Source organism: Oryzias melastigma, linkage group LG12 (genome assembly GCF_002922805.2).
Source record: "Oryzias melastigma strain HK-1 linkage group LG12, ASM292280v2, whole genome shotgun sequence".
Taxonomy (NCBI): domain Eukaryota; kingdom Metazoa; phylum Chordata; class Actinopteri; order Beloniformes; family Adrianichthyidae; genus Oryzias; species Oryzias melastigma.
The window spans coordinates 7,437,557-7,462,249 of record NC_050523.1 but is presented as its reverse complement, the minus strand read 5'-3'; the positions used below and the strand labels follow the sequence as shown (position 1 = coordinate 7,462,249).

The window sequence follows — 24,693 nt, the reverse complement described above, 5'->3', positions numbered from 1 at the left end:
TTGAAAATACAGTAGTCCAATGATTTAACTAAATATTAGTAAAATATAAAAGTAAAATGTAAGGAAAATGGTGCCAAAAGTGACACACTTGGTTGACTAATGGTAAAAAAAACTGTTATATTTTGTTATTATTCTATATTTTACACACATGAGTCTAAAAAAACATACACTAGTCAAATCATATCAGTGATCCACCCACTTTGGGAAGCACATCATTACAGAAATTGAAATGTCAGGCTGAAATTGTTTCCCCTTTTATGTAATGAAAGACAAGCAATTACACAAGAAATCAAGAGCATCAAGATTGACAGTGAAGATAAAAAGGAAAGTAAGAAAAAAAACGTGTTGGTGTCGGTTTATGCTAACACCTCAAACACAAAGATGTAAAGTTATTCCTTCACAGCCACCTGAACACAAAGATCACGCCAAGAAAGCAGGAAAAAAGGTGAAATATTGCAACAATGTGGGAGGGAAGAAACTAAAAACACAAAAAAGCATATGGAACTATTTTGTTTACATGAATCTGAGTAGTTAATGCTAAAAAACATACTGGCTAAAAGACTTGTTTTTCCGAGTTTTTATCATGTTTTTGTAGCATTTTTCTTTTGATTGAGAACATATTTAAAACAATTTGAAATAATTAAAGTATTTCTTTGTTTTATTTACTCGCGGTGTGAAAAAGCTCAGATTTGGGATGTAACAACTGCCAAAGTAAAGTGAATCCGAATTCTTCCCCTAGATATATATAGTTATAGAAAAATAGTGTCTTCAAATCCAGACGCCACTAATTCTCGATGATGTCATCAATAGTTGCCGGTTATATACGTTAGCGCGTAGCTGGCAGTGCGTGGAAATAACATAACAGCTTTGATTTTTATAACTATAAGTCCTGCTAAAACAAAAAGTAATTACTTTATGGAGCGAAAATAGACTCACCCGGATTTGTGTGTGTGCAATTCTTGATTTCTAACTCATATAATACCATTTGTGCATAACTTTGTATACTTGCAATTGGGTATTCACATGTACAAAAATGACAAATTAAAAACAAAAAATACAAAATACAATTTACACATGCTAAATACGTGTGTAAATTGTAATTTCTATTTTTTCAGAGGCAACATGGGGTTCAGTGTCTTGCCCAAGGACACTTCGACACATCAGCGGGCAAGGTGAGAATCGAACCCACATTATTCCAATCAGGAGTTGACCCCCTACTGTTGCACCACAATGAAGTAGTAAATTAATTATTAGCCATAACAAAAAGCTTGACACAAAGCTAAACACTTTTTAATGGTTTACTATCCACAAAACCTTCATTATTTTGTCCTTTTTAGTTGGAAATAATATGACTGAACGGTAAAATACTGGAAGATCAGCTCTTTATCTGTTCATTTATATACTCCAGTATTCAAATTAGATCATTTTTGAAGCTAATATTTTTTATTCAGGTTTGCTTCTACTGATTAGTATAAGGTAATTTTATAGAAATTGAGTCTCTTAAACACATTTAATCCAACATACGTGTTCATATTGGGTGTTGGCATCAGGTACAAGGGCAGCAGTGCATTTGTGGTTTATATAACATAAGTAAAAATTGTTCGTTTGGTAACTAAAAACATCTTTACCACATTGTTTCTATTTTTTATTTATTTTTGACCACCAATAATACCTTTCCCAGGACATTTTTCTACATCGCATGGCTCAGCTGCACCCATAAAGTGACTAAGGGCTGGATAGTCACCTTTATAAAATTGCTTCATAGCTGTGACATTTGCAACGAGTCGAGGCCTCTCGGTCTGCTGCAACTTTATCCTGAAGGATATTGTCCTTCCATCAGATCCAATAGCAGCCCTGAGGTCTCTGGCCACATGCCAAATCTATTTCTAAAAGGTGTTGCAACCGTGAGCCCGACACCGTGTGAAGAAAACTGCATTTAAGAGGAATTTACGTGGAATCTTGTGCTTATGTCTTGTTCCCTGAAAGTTAATATTTCAATAAATTCTTATTAACACCAATATTTTGTAGTTGCACCACTCCTACTCCTTTACTTGAGGAGAACCGACTCTTCTAGACAAAACAATAGCTACAGATTTGCATTAAAGCTTCACCTCACGCTGACAATAAGTGAACGCCAGAGGCCATCTTACCATGGTGCCACAACAACAAAAAAAGAAAAAATCTTCTGCAAAAAGCACAAGTGTGACCTGTACCCAGCTGATGACTCGTCACCATAGCAACACCTTGAAATGGGGCATATTAAAATCACAAAGCGGATCAGACAAAATGCAATCCAACACATCTGAAGAGGTCTGACTCGATGCTGACTGTGCACTTCGCACCGAGTGTGAAGGGACCAGACATTAGAGGGAAACCGCCCTCACACCCGTGATCCCAGAACACCTCCCACATGGTCCTGAGAACCAGGTACACTCTCTAATTACTCCAAACGGGAAATGCCTCGTCTAAATAAAAGACTAAACTGTGTCGTTGTTTGCATCTCTTCACCCTGTTTCCATTAAAACCAAAACATATTTAATTAACAGTAACATCCTTGATGTGTGTTTTTAGCGGCATCCTTAAAACATACAAAATTAAAATTGAAGTATTTTGCAGAACTATTAAAAATGAATGAAAAAAAAAGAAAATGTAGTTTCAATTGTTCTTTTAAAGTACCATTTTAATCATCTTTTGATCAATTTTCAAAGCCTCCTCAATGTTTTTTTTATTATTCTGGTTATGTCATTTTTAGCCAAAATCCAAAAGTTTTTGCTGAAGTTCATCTGAAATTTTTCTCTGTTGGCACAGAGTAAGCCTGCCCTTATTTCCTATTATCCCTTTGTTTACACACTCTCCCACTAGCTTACAACATTTTTTTTATCCTGTCCAGATTCACAAAGATTTAAATAATGACATCCTCAGCTTCATTTTCTTCATATATGTCATCCATCATCAAAAAATGCCCCAATTACATGTTAAAAACACTAAAAAGTCCTCGTCAGAGTGGGTCTGATAGTGGTTATGAATGCATTGTTTTAAAACAAAAAATAAGGAAAGGTAATACATAATAAATTTGTGCAAAATGGGAATGCATAAATTGCATTTAGAGAGATGATTTCATCCGTCAGAGTCAGAACAGGACCAGCTCCTCAGTGTTTTGCAGGGTTTGTACTTTCAGCATATTGCTTGCATGCACAATTCTTAAAAGGGCCTTTTTGCTTTCTCCAAATCTTCCACTCTGCTTACATGTCTGCTAACTGTTACCTCTCTGGTGAGGTTTCACTGAAGGCAGAGTGAGGCTGTTAATACATAATTTGCACTCAGGGTGTAAGGATGCATTTGAGTGTCTCTGCTGCAGGATGTACCCATCAGTGCTTCCTTGCTCACTCTGTCCTCAACATCTTGCCTCACATCTTCTCTTTTTTTTTTTTTGTGCTCCGTTTTTGCAGCTCAGCATCCCGGTCACACACCTTTACTCTTGGCATTTCAGGGGGGGGCGGTTAGGGGACTGCAAGCTGGAGGAGGGCAATGACATGATTTACCACACACCTCTCCTACTAAGCCACTCTATCTTGAAGTTAATGTCCTTTAGGGGTTTTTATACATTTCTTACAAGGATCCCTGATAATCATCTAAGTTGTTCTAATTGAAATCTGAAACTGCTTTTTTTAACATTAAATTCTGGCGTTACAAAAGCCCAAAGACAAGTGCCGTTTCCAGATTGAAAAAGCTCTTTTCTGCGCAATTTCTCTCTTTAAACCAAACATTGTGAGCCGAGCAGCAATAGTGCACATGGTGGCTTCTGTCTGATCGAACAGGTACAAACTTTCGAGCTGTGCTGACACCCTATTAAAGAACAAGAGAGATTAATGTGCTTTATGGCTGGTGAGGAGCCAACGGGGCTGCAGCTCAGAGAATCCGATTTTTTATGGTTCCAGCACAATTTGATTGGAAGCAAATAATATTATCTTCTTTTGTCTGAACTCGGCGGCCAGATTCTCTTGGTTTTTTTCTTTAACCCTTTAACTGCCTGCTCAACCAAAAGAAAATTAAAGAAAAAATATTAGTATTTATTTTTTCTTAAATTGAAATAATAATAAAAATTGGTTAGTAACAGGTGCGCATCAATTAGTAACCAACATTTTTTTCACTTTTATTTTTTAGACTATTTTTAACTTCATATTTTTCAGAGCCTCTAAGTACTTTTAGAACAAAAAAAATGTTTTTTTACTTCATTTTTTTTTACTTTGATGTCCCTTTAGGGACTCTGTACCAAGAAAACAAACAGTAGAATTATTTTTTTTTTTGTGGGGTTTTTTTTGGGGGTGGGGGGTAGTTAAAGGGTTAAATCTGCTCCTACGCTTCTTTCCTTCCTATGATTAATGGTGGGAATTCGTCATATTACTCTTGTTGAGGTTTTCTGTACTTTTTAATATTCTGAATCCATTTTTTACAGACACTAGTAAAAATTCTGCTTTGTTTAGACATACATCTATTAGTTTTCAAATTTATTTATTTATGATTTGGGGTAATGCAGAGTCTAAAATTGCATATTATAGAAAGTGTGGTACATCCTGGACAGTTCGGCAGGTCAGCACAATAACCAAAAATACTCAAATCAACAGCTAATTGACAATTCAAAGTCACAAAACCTTTGAAGCAAGTTTTTTGGACTTTGAGAGGAAGCCAGAGATCCCAGAGAAAATCCACACTGGAAAACGTCACTCAGAAAAGTCCCAGGTGGGATTTGAAGCATATGAAGCTACAAACCACTACACCATTGTTCAGCCCCATGTCTATACACTTAAAATAAAAGTTCAGAGCTCAATAGGGAGACTGTTTTGTAGATAGAGTCTTAAAACAAATATTTTTTTCTGCAAAATGTCTTATTATTTTTATCTTTTTTTATTTATTTATATCAATATGTTTTTTTTTGGTCCCAAGGTTTTCTAAATAAAACCAGCATATGAAAATCTCATCCAAAATATCAACTTTTTTGAAGAGATTTAACAAGAAAAGTTTGTTTACAAACAGTGTTGAGTTCAATGAATATATAACTACATATTTGTATTTCTTGATGGTTTTCTCTCATCTACAACCAGAGCATACAGGTGATTTATACAAAAATGTTTAAATAAAGACGATTCAACTGAAAGTTTATACTTTTATATGGATTTTGATATTTGATTACATAATTGAGGCATCAGAGATTGAGCATCAATGAGTGATAATATTGTAGTATTTAATTCATTAGTTTGAATTACTCAGCAATTCAAACAAAAGAAGCTGGACGCTTTCAAAAGAACATTTCATACTTTAGAACAGGGTGTAGTACCCATTTTAACCACTGGGTACAGGTGGGAAAAAGGTCACTCCACCTTTTTTTTTTTTTTTACTGTTTAAAGCAGTTTTTGCTATGCTGACAATATCTGAGTCACACACATAGTAGTCACAACTTAATGAGGTGTTGGAAAATGACGACTTATCCTGCAAAATGACATTTTTCTTAAACTTTTTGGATAGAAACTCCTTTAAAACTGGTTTGATGTTCTCAGTCCTGTGTCTAAAGCAGCATTCTCCAAGCTGAAATTGTGACATTAAATAAAATTAATGGCTCAATATCATTGCATGAAGTTGCATCTAAGCGTTAATTTTCCAGAAGCCTAATGGATATCTGTCTAAGAAAAATGACAGAAAGGAAATCCTAGAAAGACGGTTTTCTTCAGCATCTTCTGCAGAAGAACACAAACTAGTTGCAGTCTCCATCACAGCAATAAACAGCTTAATCTAGAAGAATGGAAAGTTAATGTCTCAATAAGTGAAAAAGAAAAGCAGTAAATTTCACAGAAGCTTGATGCCTCTGCAGCCCTGCATCAAATCATAATGCTCTCCCATCCTCTGAATTATTAATAAAAGCGCCTGAATCTGTGGGTTAAATTGAAACAAAAAGCTGTGACAGAAATATGAAGCCCCTAAAACGTTTAATTTGATGAATGGATGTAAAAGAACTCCAGAGCAGCAGTTATTAAAGCCCCACATGAATGCTTTTTCTAACACCTCTGGTGCCGCTGCTGCTGCAGTCTGACAGGAGCGTTTGCTGCTAATCTACTGGGGAGCTGCAGTGGTGGCATTTACAACAAGAAGAAGAAGCTGGAAGTGAGCATTCGCTCCAGCCTTGGATCACATCTGAACTGCGCTGCTGCACAATTTCAGCCAGATGTCCGTATTCTGCTTCATTCTGTCGCGCCGCCGCCTCCACTCTACTTTGAACTGAAAGGCACGACATGAATAATTCACATTTTTCCGTGTGCACACCGGAGCCTGCGTTTATTGTCAGACCAAAAGACAGATCACTTTAAAAAGAGAGGAAAAGCTGCGCGTCAGCGCTTCCAAATTGGAGACTTGTGGATGGAGTGGCGCACAGTTTTTTCCAACCAAAATCCAAGACAAAGTTGTCAGTAGAAAATATTGCATGATGAAAATAATTAGATGATCGGAGAATTGAGCTCCACCACAGGTGGATGCAGAGAAGCTGCTTTGTCTCGGGCGCTGCGTAAAAATGCTGCAGGGACAAAACCAGAGCCAAGCATTCAACAGATGAGCACCGACACGCATGCACGCGGAGCGGGGAGGAAGTTTTTACCGCTGGTTGAAAGTCAACAGTTTGTTAGAGGCTGGATCCGCACTGTTCATGTCCCCATGCGGTGTCAGTCCAGTGGACGTGGCGGCAGCAACAACAACAAAATAAAAAGAAACCAATAAAAAGAAGAAGAAGAAGAAACGGTCTCTGTCTTTCGCGCTTCCTGCTAAAACAAAACTCCACCCGGCAGAAGCTGACCCCCCGGGTTGATGGTTCGACCACCGTCGTGTCCACTCAGCGCAGTGATGAAGCGGAACGGCGCTCCCACCGGAGCCGGCTTTGCTGTCTTATCTCTCTCTCCTCCCTCCCTCACTCCCTCACTCAGACGGCGCAGTTCAAGTCACTTTCCCCCGTTTGGCTGCAGGCTCTGCGCACAAAAAGCTCCATTCAGATCTGAGTATTGTTAGGAACAACATGCGAAGTTACTGCGGGTCATATTCAGGAGTCAGCCACAATGAACTCCGTGGAGTCTCTTTAGTCCCAAAAAATATTTTTAAGTTTTTCTTCAAAAACTCATCTGATTTGCATATATAATCCCAGCCAGCAAGGTAACAATATGGTTTCAAAGTGGGGAGAAAATGTGGACCCAGAATGGGTTTGTCCATTGGCTTAATTTGGCTCTCTACACTAGCCACCTGCCCAATGGACAGCAGAGCTTGGTAGTTCGCTACAGCGGAGTTCGCTACAATCGAACTTGTTAGCTCGCTACGATGGAGGTCGCTACAGCAGAGCTCGCTACAGCAGAGCTCGCTACAATGGAACTTGTTAGCTTGCTACAATGGAGCTCGCTAGATCGCTACAGAGGAGCTCGCTGGCTCAATACAGCGGAGCTCGCTAGCTCACTACAGCGGAGCTCATTAGCTTGACACATAGCGAGGCTCCAAACCTCAATACAACAGAGCTTGCTAGCTTAACAGAGGGGGCTTGCTAGTTCGGCACAGCCGAGCTTGCAAGCTCAACATAGCTGGGCTCGCTAGTTCGACACACCCAAGCTCGCTAGCTCGACACAGCCAAGCTAGCTAGCTCGATACAGCCAAGCTCACTACAGTGGAGCTGGTTAGCTCGCTACAAAGGAACTCGCTACAGTGGAGCTGGTTAGCTCACTACAATGAAGCTAGCCACAATGGAGCTCACTAGCTCGATACAGTGGAGCTCGCTAGCTCAATAGAGCCGCACTCTCTAGCTCGACACAGCCAAGCTTGCTAGCTCAGCATAGCCGAGCTTACTACAGTGGACCTCATTAGCTCACTATGATGTAACTCGCTCCAGTGGATAAGAGAGAGCCTTGCTAGCTCGATATAGCCGAGCTTGCAAGCTCTATACATCCAAGCTCACTACAGTGGAGCTCATCAGCTTGCTACATTGGAGCTCGCTAGCTCGCCACAGCAAAGCTCGCTAGGTCAATACAGTGGGGCTCGCTAGCTCGATATAGCAGAGCTCGCTCGCTAGATACAGGCGAGCTTGCTACAGTGGAGCTCATCAGTTGCTACAATGGAACTCACAACAGCGGAGACCGCTAGCTCGATACGTCAAAGCTCACTAGCTCAATAAAGCGAAGCTCACTAGCTCGATACAGCGAAGCTAACTAGCTCACTACAGTGGAGCTCACTAGCATGCTTCGCTGTCCACTGGGAGGCTGGTTAGTGTAGCGACCCAACCCACTGATTGACCACTAAAGCCAATGCGGGCAAACACAGGTGGGGCCACCACAGAAACTGCGGACCGTTTGTTATTAATTTAATTGTGTTTTAGCATTTTCTCGTTGCATTTTTCTCATGATGGAAAACACAGAAAACTATCTTAAAATTGCATTTCTGAGTGTTTATTAATTCAAATCATTGTGAATAAAGAACAGACGAGAAAAAAAAAATGTTGGAAAAAGCTTGTAGCAACATACACCGAATTAGATCCATGTACATCTTCATCTAAGCTGTCACGGCTCTAAACCTTTTGAATGGATAGCTCTGATATTATTTTAGGATATTATTTATTTTTGCTTTGCTAATGTTAGCTTGGGCTTGTGAGGTGCGATGAGTTAGCAGGAAAGAGTATAAACAAAGGGCTGATGAAAAATTAGCGAAGGCTTACTTTTGCAGCACCAAAAAAATATAGTTGGGACTTTAACGTCTTTATTTTCCTCGTCTGAGCTAGCTCACACATTATTCAAAGGGAACATCTGACAGAGAAACCTGTTTAACGGCCCATTAGGGAATGCTTCCATGTCTCAAGGGAAGTCAGAGTCTCAGAGGGATTTGTTCCACGCCTCCATTGTCAAAGCGGCTGACCACAGCTGTGGCTGCAAGGCTGCTGGTGTTCGCTATGGCGACAGTCCCCAAACTCAACATGTGAGGGATGAAGAGGGAGCTCAGATGGCCTGGTTGTCCTATAGATCCTGTAGGCCGAGTATACAGGTACTACTGCAAAAATAGAATCTTAACCCTAGAACCCTTTTGCTATAAACAGTTACACCACTAGTTTTGCTGTGTAATTTTTACCCAATATAATATAATATACCCAATAAAATGTATTTGTCATATAAAAAGACCAAATTACAAAATTACTTTTTTTTTTTACTGTGGTATATGTAACAAAATGGGAAATAAAAACATGGCAAGAGCCCTTAACTGCCACAATAAGAGTGTCAATATTTAAATATTCTTAATTTGTTTGTTTAATTCTTATTTTGAATATTTATGTATTTTATTTTGTATATTTCCTTGGTTAGACTGTGTTGGGCAGAGAAAACATTTGTCGCGTTCTAAATGACAAAAAGAGATCAAGCAAAGAAGATGGAAAGTTAAGTCACATGACAAAAGGACGGAAAAGACATTTTAACAGTTATGAAGCTGTATGGAGACGTTTTCTTGCTTTCTTTTTTTTTGGTGAATATGGCCAACGAGGTAATTGTTTTCATTTTTTGTATCAAATTTTGTATCTAAGTTATTTATTTGTGTGTTAGTTTGACTTTGTGGGCAAAGAAGAGGAATAAAGTCATTAGAGCAACAAACTGCGGTCCAATTTCTTCACCGGAGAGAGCGATAAGCCTAAAAACATGTTTGAAAATGACTGAAAAATTAGGAATTTGAGAAAAAAAAATCTTCAAATAATAATAATAATGATACTGGAGACTTGGGCTTTGGTCCACTCATTCCTGGGACTGTGAGACTTTATCCAGGGAACCATGAGACTCAGAAAAATGCAACATATTGAACATCATGTAGATATTTTTGCTCAGGTGAAAACTACCCGGCGATAGTGCTCTATGGTTAAGAAAGTAAAAAGACCCTTAGCTCAAGAAAATATATATATATTTTATGTCTTGCAAGAAAATAAATCAACAGAATTTTTTGATAACAACATAATCTTCATTTGAGAAAATATTTTTTATCACTAGAATTATTATTATTTTTAAATAATAATTATTGGTAAGACAGTTTTCTTACCCCATGGGCATTTTTTTTTTTAATTCTACCAACGGGTTAAGAACGTTTGACTTATTTCTAAGGGGCCTATTTTTGCAGTGTAGTAGTCCTAGAGACTAAGGTGATGGCTAACTTCTCTCCTTACTTCCAACTACTAAACTACTTTTTTTTTTCTTTTTTTACCCAACTAAAAACCAAACAAATGTGAAGATTTTACGAAGCTTATTTAAGAATCTACTGTGTTTCTGAAGATGAAAACTTGGATGGTTGGCACAATGGTTTTTCACAGAGAATTCTGGAAAATTTCTAGGGTACTGGATTTTGGAATTGTAGTGCTGCAAAATGGCAAACACAGTAAATAGTGGATTATGTAGTGAATAGTGAAGGAATTTTGGCAAAACGTAAAACTTTATTGACTTGCATTCATCTCAAAGACTTTGACGGGATATTTTTTAGGATCTTTGGAAAACTAAATCCTAGTTCTGCGTTTTACAAATGTTGTACTTTCATGTCCTTTTCTTTACGTCTTCCAGTTCTAAGTAGAGCTGCCACAGATTAAAGTGAAGCAGCTGGACTGAGAACATCTGAGGCCATGGTATAGGTTGATGGAAAAGTGCTTTAATATTGTGCAGTTTGCAGTGGTTGGACACACGCGGCAGAAATGAGCTTCCAGAAACAAGACGTGAAGCTCCGCCCCACAGGATGAACAGCTCCTCCACCACATGCGAGCAGCATGAGTAAATACGCTGTTATGAGCCTAGTAGCCCCTGCTGCACACCCACAGAGGGGGACAACTTCCCGCCCTGCATCCAACTAGATTGCACTGAACAGAAAAACATAAGTAATAATTCTCTGCTCAATTATAATCTCATTTAGTTTTAGATGTCATCTAATCATGCTTACGAGCTGGTTAGTAATCAGGCTGTGAAATCAGGATTTGTTCATACGGTTTCTGAAGGGTTCATCGCCTGAACCTCACAGCTGTATTCATGAGCAGCTTCTTTAATAATTCACTAATATTTCCATATCCTCTCAGCAGCCATATGTTTGCAGACTCTAATGTAATACATGCTTGATTGTTCACTAATTAGCTGACTGGTAAACAAAAGACCTTTTCCTCAGCTTCTGTGGTTCTGCTCAGAAATCGGATCATTCTCCTCCTTCACTCATCATCTCACCTCCCCAGTGTCTCCTTACTCTCATTAATAAGAACTTGTCTGCTGATCTGAAGCGAATTTTGTCTTTTTAAAGGACAAAACCAAGTCATAAAAAACATTTTTTTCTTTTATTTTGAAAAATAAATGTAAAGAAGGTGTTGATTAAAAACACATTTTTTTCTCTTTTTTTAAGCTCACCATTTTCTATGTTGTGGAAAAGTTGAAAACTGAACTTCTGCATCTTTGAAATCTCCTGAAATAGACCGAGGTCTCGTCTAAGTCACAACTTTCCATGTGACCGCTGAGGGAAGACAGGAAAACACATGAAGAGACTCAAAGGAAAAGAAAAACATCAATAGTTTTTTAAGAAACTTAAAAATTAGTCTTTGGGCCAAGAAAGACTTACTTAATTACAAGATTTTTTTAGATGTCAGTATGGATTAAAAAAAGAAAACAGGTTTAGCTTCAAAACTAAAAGAACTGGACCCAGTGCAGTTTACAAGGAAACCACCAGGGGGATTCTGAAAGAAGAAAATAAATCCAAAATTTACAAACATACTCTGAGCTTGAGACACTCTTTTCACACCTTGGGTGATAATTAGTAGCCAAAAGAGGAATTCTTGGACTATATCTACAGCTTAGAGCCAGATTCCAGATCAGACGAGGAAAACAAAGACGTACATTAATCTATTTGTCTATCAGTGGATGCATCAGAATGGAGCGGAGTAGGGAGCCAGCGTTTTTTTATGAGGGGCCGTACAAGACATTATTTATTCTGAACCATTCACATTCATATATACTCTCTTAGCATACATATATACTCTCTTTCCCATACATATATTCTCTTGTACGGCCCCTCATATTTTATCAACATCACAAATACACTCTTTGAGTAATTGTATTTTTTGTCTGCTCCTGATTCACAACAACTCGTTAAAGGAAATACTCATAAATGCAATTTTACGCCAAATTTTCTTTATATATGTCCTCCATTGTGAGAAAAAACATGTTAAAAACATTAAAAACACAATTTTCATCTGAGTAGTTCTAAAAAACATAAAATAAGAAACCTTTTGGGCAAACAAATAACCAAAGATTCTCTCCAATACTATAATTTTAAGGATCTCCTATTTTTTCAGCTTGTCTCTGTACTTATTCATATTTGTTATTTTAGGTGAATCTAAAAATGTCCACTGGTGGGACAGAAGAACAAAGTGACTCCCTAAAGCTGAGACGCTCTCTCTGCATGCTGTCCTCAAATAAAATGAGGAACTCAACAATTTGAGGACAAAAAGAGGAAGTGTGGTCTTAAACACATATGAGACGCTGGTTCATTCAAAGGTTTGTTGGAACAATGCCCAGTGGATTCATAATTTCAAAATAAAAGCCTCTCTATAAATGTATCTTTAAAAAAAATATATCGAAAGGCATATTCTGCAAAAACTCTAAATTTTATTTGGCTTATTTTAGTCAAATCAATTTATGTGACTTAACAATGATGTATAGGCTTAAGAGGTAACATTTAAATAAGATGGAATTTAAAAAAATATGTCAAAAAATTGGAAATTTTCACTTGAATAAAGTATAATAACAGAACAAAACACTTTAAATTTTAAGATAAAAACAAACTTACCAATTTCTTGTTCTGTCAAGATTTGATTTGCCATTTTCCATTAAAAAAATATTAATATAAAAAAAAGAATGATATCCTAGGCTACCTGTTTAATTAATTTAACTGAAACTGAGTTTTTGCAGTGATAGAAGCTGAAGTTCAAGGAGAAACTTCAGTGGGAGAATTAGGAAAGCTTTCCTTAGAGAGGAAATTAACGTGAGCAGACACACAGATGTCAGGACTGACTGAAGGTTGTGTTAATGTGGTGGTTTCCCCTAGCTTTATGGTGATGACACACACTCCCTCAAACCGCAGCTGAAATGTGAGCGGAGGTAAATCTGATACCAGAACAGCAGCTACAGAAACACACACAGCATGACAGAGTGCAGGAATGCTTGGCTCAGGCTTCACGCCACTCAGCTGCTCATTAATTTTGTAATACACACAACAACAACAACAACTCCTCCTTACTCATCTGTGGCCTTCCCTGCATCCGGAAGCACCTAAAGCCATGAAGAGGCGTCGTGTGTTTTTGTCCTCTCAAAGTGACCGTCCTTTGAGGTATGAAATGCGACTGAAACACTTCAGTGTCTTTTTTTCCAAAGTAAGCCAGAAAAATAAAAGTCTTTGTTTGACCTGCGATCGGGTTACAAACCAGACACCCGAACGCCCCGATTAGAGCCCAGGAGCCGATAACTCCCACAAAAACATTCATGCATTTTACATAAACACGACTCTCCCGCTGATGCTCTTTGTCTTCCCGCAGTTTTGCATACAGGTGCCTCCTGTTGTAACCGTATCACTCATGAGGTCAGACTAGCGGGGTGAATACAGGGCCGAAAATCAGGCTTCACAGGTGAGTGACGCCCATTAAGGGGGAAATGAAATAAAAAATGTTTTTGATTATCTGATTAGTAGTTGGAATAGGCTCCAATAACCTCATGACCCCAAAAAGAATCAAGAACAGAGATCCCTAAATGGCGGACCGCCGTCCACGACCGACTGACTATTCTCTCCGGACCAATGGTAATTAGCGCCTGGTGGGCGGGCATATATGTATCTGGTGCAAATGGCTATATGCAACAACTAAACGAGTGATTACGACAATTACCAGAGGATCTACAGCTACAACCTTACGAGCAAGTAACTAGAGGAGCAAAACGTGTTATGGTTGCCCGGCAACCATAAAATAGTTAAACGTGATTCTTCCCTCCAAAAAATTGTGCACAGGTAATCTTGGAAAAAATAAAACTGAAGAGGAGTGGAGATGGCAGGATTATTGAAAAGTATTTATTTTGTTGTAATGCAGGCCTAAAGTTGTCCCTATTGGCTACTGTAAATGTGTCTTAAAATGAACACAAAATTAAATATTAATGAAAATAAGCCCAAAATAAACTTTATTTATCTAGATGTGGAAGAAATATTTGCAGAGAAGATATATGGATGGATGATTTGTGTGAAGAAATGTGCTGGGAAACGTCAATAAATCTTCCAATAGTTTGACAGCAAAACTACAAACGTGGAGTAAAGTTGTAGAGAAGGAATCATAAAAATATTAAAGTTTGGTAAAAACCCAAGAAGAAACATCTAGATTTTTTTTTTTTTTTTTGCAATAAAGTGAAAAATCATTTAAGTTAACTTAGAGTAAAAATCAAAAGGGTTGCTGCTGCTGCTGTAAACTCTCCATACAAGCTCAAAACAGCAACACAAATTCATTTTTTAAATGAAACTTCAAGGAGAATGTTTCCAAACTGGATTCCAAAGAATTTACAAAAGTTTAAATAAGTATTACAAGAAGGTGATGAACTTGCGTTGTATTTCCATAAGAATCTTTTTTTCTGATTTGGCTTTGGACGTTGAAGAAAATAAAGTTAGATGGAGATGTACTTGAAAAAAGCGGCCAAAACTTTAAAAAAAAAATTGCTTATACTTGCATGTGTCAGTTTAAAAAATGGCCGTAGGCTAGTGGTCAATATACATTACATTAAGATGTACTTAAAACAATGTCAGCAGTTTTTTAAAAATGGTTTTCCTTACAGATTTTTTCCCCATAACATTGATTTTTTTCAAATGGTGTTCCATAAATGGCCAATAGGGGGTGCTAAAACCGAGAGAAAATAACAATGAAAAAATGACAAAAAGTTCAAGTCCCATAAAATCTGTTGTGCAATTTCTTTTCAAATAAAATATTATAAATGCAGCTTATGTTTCTGAAACAAATAAAAAAAAAATCATTTGGTATGTATTTTAATTATATGAACACAATCTACTTGATTACATATTTAGCTGTTGAGTATGAATTAATTGGATGGAGAGAACAAGCTCCTCTGCCTGGTTGATGAGCGTGCGTGGAGCCTGACTGTGCTGAACTATCCCAGGCTCTTGGGTCTCTGGAGAAAATGCAACTTCAAAGGTAAGGATTTAACTGTAGGTGTAAGATTATAATGTGTGGGTTTTTTTACAGCGGTGTTTTTGGTGCACACATCATCTGCAGGCACTAACAAGGTGCAGACGGGGCTGCACAACGCTGATCAGGAGCTCTTGACTCGGTAGTGTGATAATCCCTCTGAGCTTCTCTCTGGACCGCCGCCATCAGGCTCACCGCACCTTTCCCACATATGTCACAAGAAAGAGCTGACTGACAGCCGGCGTTTAACAGGAAAGAGGCTCCATTCAGTAGGCGGGTTCTTCCAATTACGGGGCAGATAGTTAAACAAATGTTCTGCACACAGTGTTATGCAAAGTGAATGAGGAAAAGTGGAGTTTTTATCTGATAGGATTGTGTTGCAGCAACATGCAAACTAGTTAATATGTAACTTGTGTGAATATGAAAAACAATGACAAAGTGGTGAGAAAAACAGAAATATATCAAGTATAAATTCATATTTAAAAGTTTTACTCACTCACTTGCAAGTGAACCCTGGTGCATTTACTACAGTGTGAATGTACACATGGACGTGGGTGTGTGTGATGAAGTCCTGTGGACATTGAGGGTTTTTGAATCTGAAAAACCAGGAAATGTTGCAGTTCCTCAAGAGACCACAGGAGGCAGATTGCAAAAATGACAGATTTCCCATTAATTCATATGACGAAGAGTAAAATTTCACACTAGAAAGTAAAAGAAAAGGAAGAGAACAGCAACATTTTTTTAACCTCCGTCTTTTTTTTTAAATAAATACAGGTCAAAGCTAGAACACTTTACATGTTTATATGGTGGCACATGAGAACAGCAGAATGAAAGGCCATTAAAAATGAAAGGATAAGAAATATATAAAAAAATAGGTAAAATAGGTCATTTGAAGGTCTCAAAATTTCATTTAAAAATTATGTTTTTGTTATTTTTGCAGTGTGTCAAGGTCGTGTCCCACGGCATTACTCAACGTGAATTCGGTTTTGACCTTTTCAAAATTTTGGTTGGTTGAGAATTGAGCAATTCATGCAGATTTTTACATAGTTAGTAGGTAATTATTTAGTAAATCTTATTAAATTGTGGGTAATTTTTGCAAGATGTACACGCAAATTTGTGGCTTTTCCTGACCGTTCCACGTATGTCTAACAAACTTTGCATGCTTGTACTACTGATGTACAACTTTTTTATATGGCACACAATTAACGTCAAAATTCCTTAATTGAAGCACGAATCACTAACAAATTCCAAATAAACAGCGCTATAATCATGGTTCATACACGGTGGCGACCAGCGCTTTTTGAGTATCTTCCCAGCTCCAGTTCCTGTCTCGATGGGATTCCCTCCCAGGCGGGCTATTTTGGCTAGTATCGAGCAGCTGATTTAGAACTTCTGCGGACTCCGGCTGTTTAATTAAAACAAAGCATTTTGCAGGAGTTGGTGCGGTCCATGGTGCAGACGGGATGTGGCTTCTTCCAGAGCCCTGAATGTCAAAGTGAAGAAATTCAATGAAGCGCGAATTTACATTTTCTTTTTGCTTTTTTTTTCATTCTTTGTGGTTTTAATGTGGTTCATTCTTGACATATCTGTTAAAATTTCATGTAAAGAACCACAATTTTTCTCACTTTTTCCCTGTATATTCACACATGATGAATTTTCATGTGTAATATGCACAAAATGTACGTATAGCGGCAGTGTGACGCGGCCTTAAAAGAGCTTGTATTGATGTCTTTGTCAATTATTATACAAATATTGACTCAAAAATTGGAGGGCAGTGGGCCCCCGTGGCCCCCCTTTAGCTCTGCCTCTGAATTCAAGCATGTTTAGCAGTAAATATCAGTTTTTAATTGAAAAAAATGTGTTTTCTTCTTCTGTAAACTGAAAACAAATATCAGTCCTGTTACATATACCTGTGCTGTAGTGGTTCTACTGGGGTAAAATAAATACATTTTCATTGGTAAATGTTTTGTTTAACTACCTGGTTTGTGAAATTGCCAGTTTTTATCTGTTATTTAGTTTTAGCACTATCTCACTCCAACTTTGCTTCACTTTTAAATCACAGATGATAGTTTTACTCATCACTGAATGACTCCATTGAGTTTGAGAACGACATTTTCAACCTTAATTGCATCAAAATCGAATATAATCTGGTTGCACATAATCAGAGTAAGGTTTGAAGACGAAACAGCAGGAGATTTGAGCAGTTATTCAGAACACATGAGAGCTGATTGTTGAAGTTTTCCAGGTATTGTCAGAGCTCATTTCCAGCAGGAGCTGCTCCGTTCGCCTCACAGCTTTTCCCTGCTGACCCGCACAGGCAAACAGGCGCACGCACCGACCATTTAGATTCAGACCTTGGCCTGTTTGTTTCTGCTGCATCTCAAATGCCAGCGAGTCACCATGTGGCCTCTGCAAAATGTCACAATGTCAGGCTGCAGCGATTGATAATGGCGATCTCATTAAATGTGATCTGCCAAATTAACCTTTTGTCCATACGGATCGGGCGGTCTCCGGACGCCGTTCTGCTCTGACCCCCAGATTTTTTTTTTTTAAACATGTTGTTATAAAATGTTACATTCAAAAAAAGTAAAGGTTTTCTCCGTCACAGAACATTTATACAAAAAGATACTTTCTGATGCCCATCCTGGTGGAATTCTGTGATTAATTTTTCAAAAATCTACAAAATTCACCATAAATTAAATGTCACCAGCCGTCTAAGCCTGAATACTTCTTGATTGTTAAAACAAGTCGCTCATTTTTTAAATCCTCCCTAACCTTGACCAATCCACCACAGGTGTTTCTACAGAAAAAGTCTGTCCTCTTGTGGCCAAAGATGAGATTATTTTACATTTCTCACAGTAGGAGATTTATTTTTTCTCTTACTAAAATAACACTTTCATTAATTATTATACACTAGTCGGTTACTAAAATCATTTCTGCAACAATCACAATATTTTTTTTTTTTAATGAGATGAGGCATAACAGTGTGTGCAACTTCTGACACAACTTTAAGCAAGTTTTAGTATTCAAACGTTTATATACTTAAAGTTAAAAATCCCAACATCCTGTCTAAACTGTTATCTTGATTTTTTTAAGCTTTTAATCAGTTTTCCTCATTGATGGATGGACAAACAAACAGGAACTTGTGTACTCCTGCATTTTGATAAAATTAAAACATTAATTTTCCTCCCCATAAACTAAAAAACGTTTATATTATAATATTATACTAATATTATAATGACAGCAATATATAGATATGAAATTAACAGCTGGGCAACCAGAAAACCAGGAGTTTAAATTAAAAAAAATATAATAAAGAGAAAATACACATTTTTATAAACACTTTTATGGAGGTACCAGGAAACTACAGGAAAGGAGGCAACTTTACAAAAGAAAATATATATATATTTAAAGATAACATAGAGTTCTCTTAAAGTAGGGGTTATTGCATAAATCTTAACAGTTATATAAGAAAAAGGGTTTAACTGAGCTTATAATTTATTTTGAAACCGTTTGAGCCTCACTTGTATTTTTTTCTACTTCTTACAGTTTACCCAACTTTTTCCTGTAAACGTATTAAGTATTTGATGTGTTAAGAAGAAATAACACTTCAAGAAAAAAGATCTTGTTTTCTGCAATAGTTTTTAATTATTTTTTCTTTTTTTGTGGTTTCACAACATCTCTTATGTTTTGAAACTCTTGTGTTTAGAATCCTTCGCCCTGTTTTTGACCCTGGGCGATGTATCTGACAGGGCGTTCTTGTGCTCCTTTAGTTCCTCATTTAACTCATATGGGCGTTCAAACATAAAGGGGGTTGAATTGAAAATAACTTTTTAGAGAAAAAAACTCTGAAAAGTCAGTAAAAAGCTTTGGTAAGAGGTCAAAGAATATTAGAATATTATAAAATTTCCCTTTTAAGTCTGTAGAATTCATCTGTTTCAACAGTAAAGTGACAGAACACACTTTGATCCAGCTTCATTTTTGGCTCATATAGTGGGGAGGGAAGAATATATAACTGTTTTTAGAAAAATAAATGCTTAATTTGTTCTTACATTATTTATGAAATTCAATTTCTGTTTGTTGAGGGAGTGTATAGTTTGTCAGCATTATGACAATTTAAATTACACACTGGAATTTCTGCTGCTTTCTTAATCAATTCTGCTTGAGTTTTCTGTTTTTGCAATTGGTGCTCCCAGACAATTTAAAATTACAGAATTAAATTAGGAAATCCTAATCTTTCAGGAAGAATTAAAATTAGAAACAAATTTTGAATGAACTTGATCAGAATTTGGTCAAATTTAAGCACAAAAAGTCAAACTTAGGCTGTTTAAAAGTAATAAAAAAGACAATTTCCACATGTGTTGCATGAAGGAACTTGAGAACTTAAGAGAATGGAGCTAAACCTCCACCTATTTTATTAAAAAAATCATAAAAAAAGATTATACCTCAAAGGAATACAGATGTATACAGTTTCTTCGTGATGACAACACAAGGCAGATAATCTGTGGAGGAAGTGTGATGATCTGGGGTTCTTTCATTTGGTCTCTGTAAGTTTATGAATCCAACGAATGAGCTCAGCTGACCGAATGAATAGAATATTCCATCTTTGTATGATTTATTCAATAGGTTTTGGAGATGTCAAGATCCACAGAGGTGAAAGGAGGATTCCGGTAGCATGACACGTCCTTTTCAGTCATGATTTATGCAGAGTCCAGACCTGAAGCAGCACAGAGATTCCTGGATGTGCAGGAGAGGACTTTTCACAGTCCTCCCACCAAGACATTAGCATAAAGATGGACAAACTTTTAGACTTTTGGGCCACAAAGGGTTCTAAAATTTGACAGAAGGGCCGAACCATGGAGTGTTCTTATAATCCATCTCATAAAAGAAAGAAACACGGCTTTAATTTGATTGAAAACTTACTTTAAAACATAATATTTTTTAATTTGTTTTAGAAAATTCATGGTTTTAGCTTATTTTAGAGCCAATTTCACTAAGGGGTTGACAACCCTCAGAGAGAAACTTACAGAAAAGCTCGGAAACGTTGGAAAAACAATAAATCTTCCAACACCTCATTAATGCAGAACAACTTCTGTACCATTAAACAAAGGTTAATGTATTTGCGATGTACCATCAACGACACACCAGAATTACAGGGAAAATAAAACATTATTAAGGATTATTAATATACAATTTTTTCCAGTTTGGCGGGCCAGACTAAATAGCTAAACGGCTGTAGCTTGAATTAGCTAAAAATGAATCCAACTCTAAACATGAATATCAACTTATCAAAACAATGCATTGGATGTGTGATCAACCAAATATCAGATTTTTTTTTCTTTTTTTTGGATATCCAGAAGAAAATCCACATGCCGCTTTATTTGTTTTGCTTAAAAAAATGAGTTTATCATATTTTTTTCATTTGTCAACAACATTTTAACCTCAAACTGCAGTGGTACACCTGTGTTTCCCTTAAAACCCCAATTCATACTGAATAACTCATGAGGGAGCTGATCATTTCTGCAGTTGTCTTCTTTTTTAAATAGTTTCTGTTTCCCTTCTTGCTCTGTTAACCGTTTTGGCAGATCTCCTGTGCAACCGCAGGGCAAACATGTCCAGCACTAACCCCTCACAGCCTTCATTTCCTTCTCCTGCGTTTCTCTTAGCGTTGGTTGGATGCGACGCACACATGCTGGGAACTTCTCTAACATTGTTCATCTTTGATTTGTGTTATTGTTGGTGGATCTTCAACTTGCGCTCACTTCTCGTTTGCACATCCCCGAAGGGTGCCAGCCGTACGAAAAGAAAGGAAATTTACCAAACTACAGAGAAGAAAATGCATTCTTCACATCAGGAATCTGGAGTGCATGTGGCTTGTGGTTCAGCTGAAGGTGGCCGCACTCGGCCGGCTTTAGCTACAAATCAACTATCATGGAAATGTTTTTCCAGTCTGTACATGTGCCTGGGGGCAGGAGGATAAATGTGTGCCTTAAAGCCTTAAATGCAAGCAGATTTCTTTCCAAAGACTAAAAGTTTGCACAGGAATGATCCTTCTCTCTTTCTTTTTCATTGTATTTTTCCTCTTGTAATTTGGCTCTATCTGCTGGTCTAAATGAGTCTGCTGAGCTGCATGAAGTATGCAGCCACATATGGGAGTGATTACAGTCCAGTGTTTACCAGGGACGGACGGAGCGGCTGAGCGAAGCAGAACCGTTTCATTTTCTCCACCTATAACCTTCTAAGGAGATCAGAAAACAATGCAGCGTACAGCGGACGGCTTTTTCCGAAGAAAACTGCAACCAAGCCGTAAAACTTTCCTCCCTGGCTTCATCGCTTCAGTATGTCCTCAGTCTGTTTACAGTTTATGTGGAAAAACTGACACTTTTTGAAAAGCAGGAATTATTTAAATATGCAAATGAAACATTTATATCCCAGAGGAGAATTCAGAAAACCAGCGTGCATCATGGGTAATTAGAGGACCAAAATAGATATGATTTAATGACGTAAAAAAAAAAAAAAGTTTTTTTTTCTGGTTGCCACTAAGAGATACTTTAGTATTATTTTGGGGAAAGAGCCATAACAGCTAACAGAATAAACAGCTATAATTGAAAAAGAAAAAGGTCAGGTCAAATCTAAATTATTTGATTTTATGCTTTAGTAAATCATGTTTCACTTTCAGAGTAGACATTTGAAGTAAGAGACGAAATAGTTAACAAAATAAAAGCACTTTACTTTAAAAACATGATTACTTTGCTCTTATCTATTATCTGTGATTCTTTCTTTTTAGATTTTATAGATTTTAGATTTTTTTTCAGAAATGTTAACATTTACAACCAAAAATTGAACCCAGTATGATGCATTTCTCTGGTGATGCAAAAAAACCAACACAATAAATAAAACACAAAAGCTAAATAAACTCTAATGGGACGCAAGAATTGTCTTAAACTGAACAAACTCAAAACAAAATAAGGACGATTGTTGCAATGAGCCTCACCTCTGTAGTGCTGTTGTAGGATGTTAGCATTGAAGCTCACCAGTTGCTGACAAACTCAATGAATACACTAAATATTAGTAAAAAATGATTGAATAAAAGATAGTGCTTAAATTAGGACTTGATGTTAAAGAAGAAAACAATTGATTTTGATTCAGAAATTCTTATTTTTTCCAATTTTAGTTTAAATTTTAACAGATTACTCACTATTTTTTCATTACAAAACTTTTTTTTTAATATTTAGACAAAAATATTAAACATTAATCAGGATAAAACAGTAAAAATATTGATAAAATTGTGAGTTTTTGCAAAGAAACTAACTAAAAACAGTTTTTAACTTATAAGATAATAAATATAACTGTTTTAAAGGGAAATCCATTCACACATTTGACACATAGATAATGCATTTTTTTAAGAATAGACAGATTTGATTCCAAAAACAAATCAATCATTTAAATACTTCTTCTACCTCTTTTTAGCAAATCCTACCTTTTAGGATTTCCAAACATGTTGGAAGATTCAATTAAGCCAAAAGCTTTTAAAATGTAATTATTGACTCCCAGAAGAACAAAAGACATTTTTTCTACAATCTTAAAGCAATATTTCTTTGAAAACATCATCTGAACATCATCCAAAGATCACAAACAAACCAACACAAACAACAGGATCAGCAAATACTCCATTATCTCCCAAAACTGAAAGCTCTCCACGAATGTCTGCCAAATGAGGCAAAGCAAAAACCTCTAAAGCTTATCTAACCCCCTCATCTGAACTCCATCAGAGTTGGTATAAAGCATCATAAGAAAAGAAGCATTCATTAAGATTCCTGGCAGCCTTCAGAAAAACAGCGCCGGTCCTTCCAACATGCGCACGATCCTAAAAATACAGCTCAAGTGGCCAAAAAAACGCTTACCAGAGAACAATATTTTGAATGGCTCAGCGAGAGCCTGAACCCAGCTCCCATTCAGAACCTGCAGAAAAAATTAGAGGGCAGATTTGAGGTGGGAAACCTCAACATCCTTCAGAGAAAAAGAAGCAGACCAAAGTCGGAACAGAGAAATACAAAAAAAGCCTTTAATTTGGGGTGGTGAGGGGAAAATCTTGTTGCTTCTATGGTATTGATAAATGACGCAAATGCAAAACGCATATTCTCAGAAAGTCAAAACTTTAACATTTTTACTTTTTAAATATAGGGCTTAAATATGAAATACATTCAGATTTTTTCTTTATTTAAATATAAAATAAACTGAAGATTTGAACTAATTTTAGGCTGATGGACTTCAATTTTGACATTTTGGTGCAAAAATTGGCCCAAAACTAAATGGAAAAAAAAACATATGAGCCAAAAAATCAACAGACGTTTGAATATTTGCTTGAATTAGAGCAAAACGAGTCTTCATGACCCGCTCTGATCATCCGTCGATCTATTTTTTTAAAGCGTTCATGGTGGTCGTTTTTTGCCAAAGTTGAAAAATCTATCTAGGACATAGTTTCTGCAGAGCGGCAGTAGTTTGTTTGAAATTCACCTCAAAGTTGTTGAGAAAATCATTATCCATTACCTGTCACCCGTCTGTTTACACACTCTCCCACTAGCTTACAACCCCTATCTAGCAAATATTTATGCAACACAAACACATTTTGTCTCATTTACTCCTGATTCACAATTATTTGAATAAAGAAATACTCCAGAAATTCAATTTTAAGATAAGATTGTTTTAATATATGTCCTCTATTGTCAAAAAAATGCTACAAGAACCTGTTAAAAACACGATTTTCCCAGCAAAAAGTCCTCTAATGCTGTTTCCTGACGGACCATAATGCAAAGGGGGACACCAGAGAAAACATAAACAGGCTGCTGGAAAATCTAGAAAACATCTCCAACACATGTTTGGTATTAACATAAAGCTGTAAAGCATCTGCAAAAGCTTAAGGATGAAACCACAAGAGACCAAACACTAATACATATTCCCTTTTTTTTTACTCTGTTCTTCTCTTGCACTTGAACGCAGCACAGAGCGTGTCAGTGTGGCTCGCTGTAGTCACCAAGCGTTTGCACTAATGAAGTAAAATGTCACCGCAAATGCAGGAGTTCACAGGAAATCTGAGTCCTCTGCAGTCACAGGTGAAGCGCTCCGTCCTGAGCTGCTACCCGTAATGAGCTGGCGTGGAAAAGCGGCGTGACATGACCAGGCAGGGTAAAATGATGAAAAGAGCAGTGCACATTTCGAAACAACCCACCCATGCAATCAAACCAAATCTGCGCTGGTTGAACAGACTCCTTATCTCTTCCTGTTTGGAGATCCGTGTGAATGAAAACAAACGGTGCACATGTGGGGATCAGAGCTGAGCGGTGGACTGGCTTCTCTGCCAGCACATGCCTGTTCCTAAATGAGCCTCAAAGCTTCCAGGAAAGATTGATGAAGACTCAACTGATTCCACACAAAGAGGTCTGTTAGCCTCACTG

The 24,693-nt window shown here is 37.1% G+C and overlaps 1 protein-coding gene across 7 annotated transcripts in view; it reads right to left on the bottom strand.

Moving 5' to 3' along the window:
- Positions 1–24,693, bottom strand: part of garnl3 (GTPase activating Rap/RanGAP domain like 3) — an 83,912-nt gene that overhangs the window by 52,905 nt on the left and 6,314 nt on the right. The window contains exon 1 of one of the 7 annotated variants that reach the window (XM_024299171.2): positions 6,644–7,109. The exons of the other annotated variants lie outside the window; for them this stretch is intronic. Within the exon in view, the coding sequence (XP_024154939.1) occupies positions 6,644–6,693 (50 nt within the window). The 5' untranslated portion in view covers positions 6,694–7,109. Of the gene's footprint in view, positions 1–6,643; positions 7,110–24,693 lie in introns of those variants that run through there. 7 annotated transcript variants of the gene reach the window in all.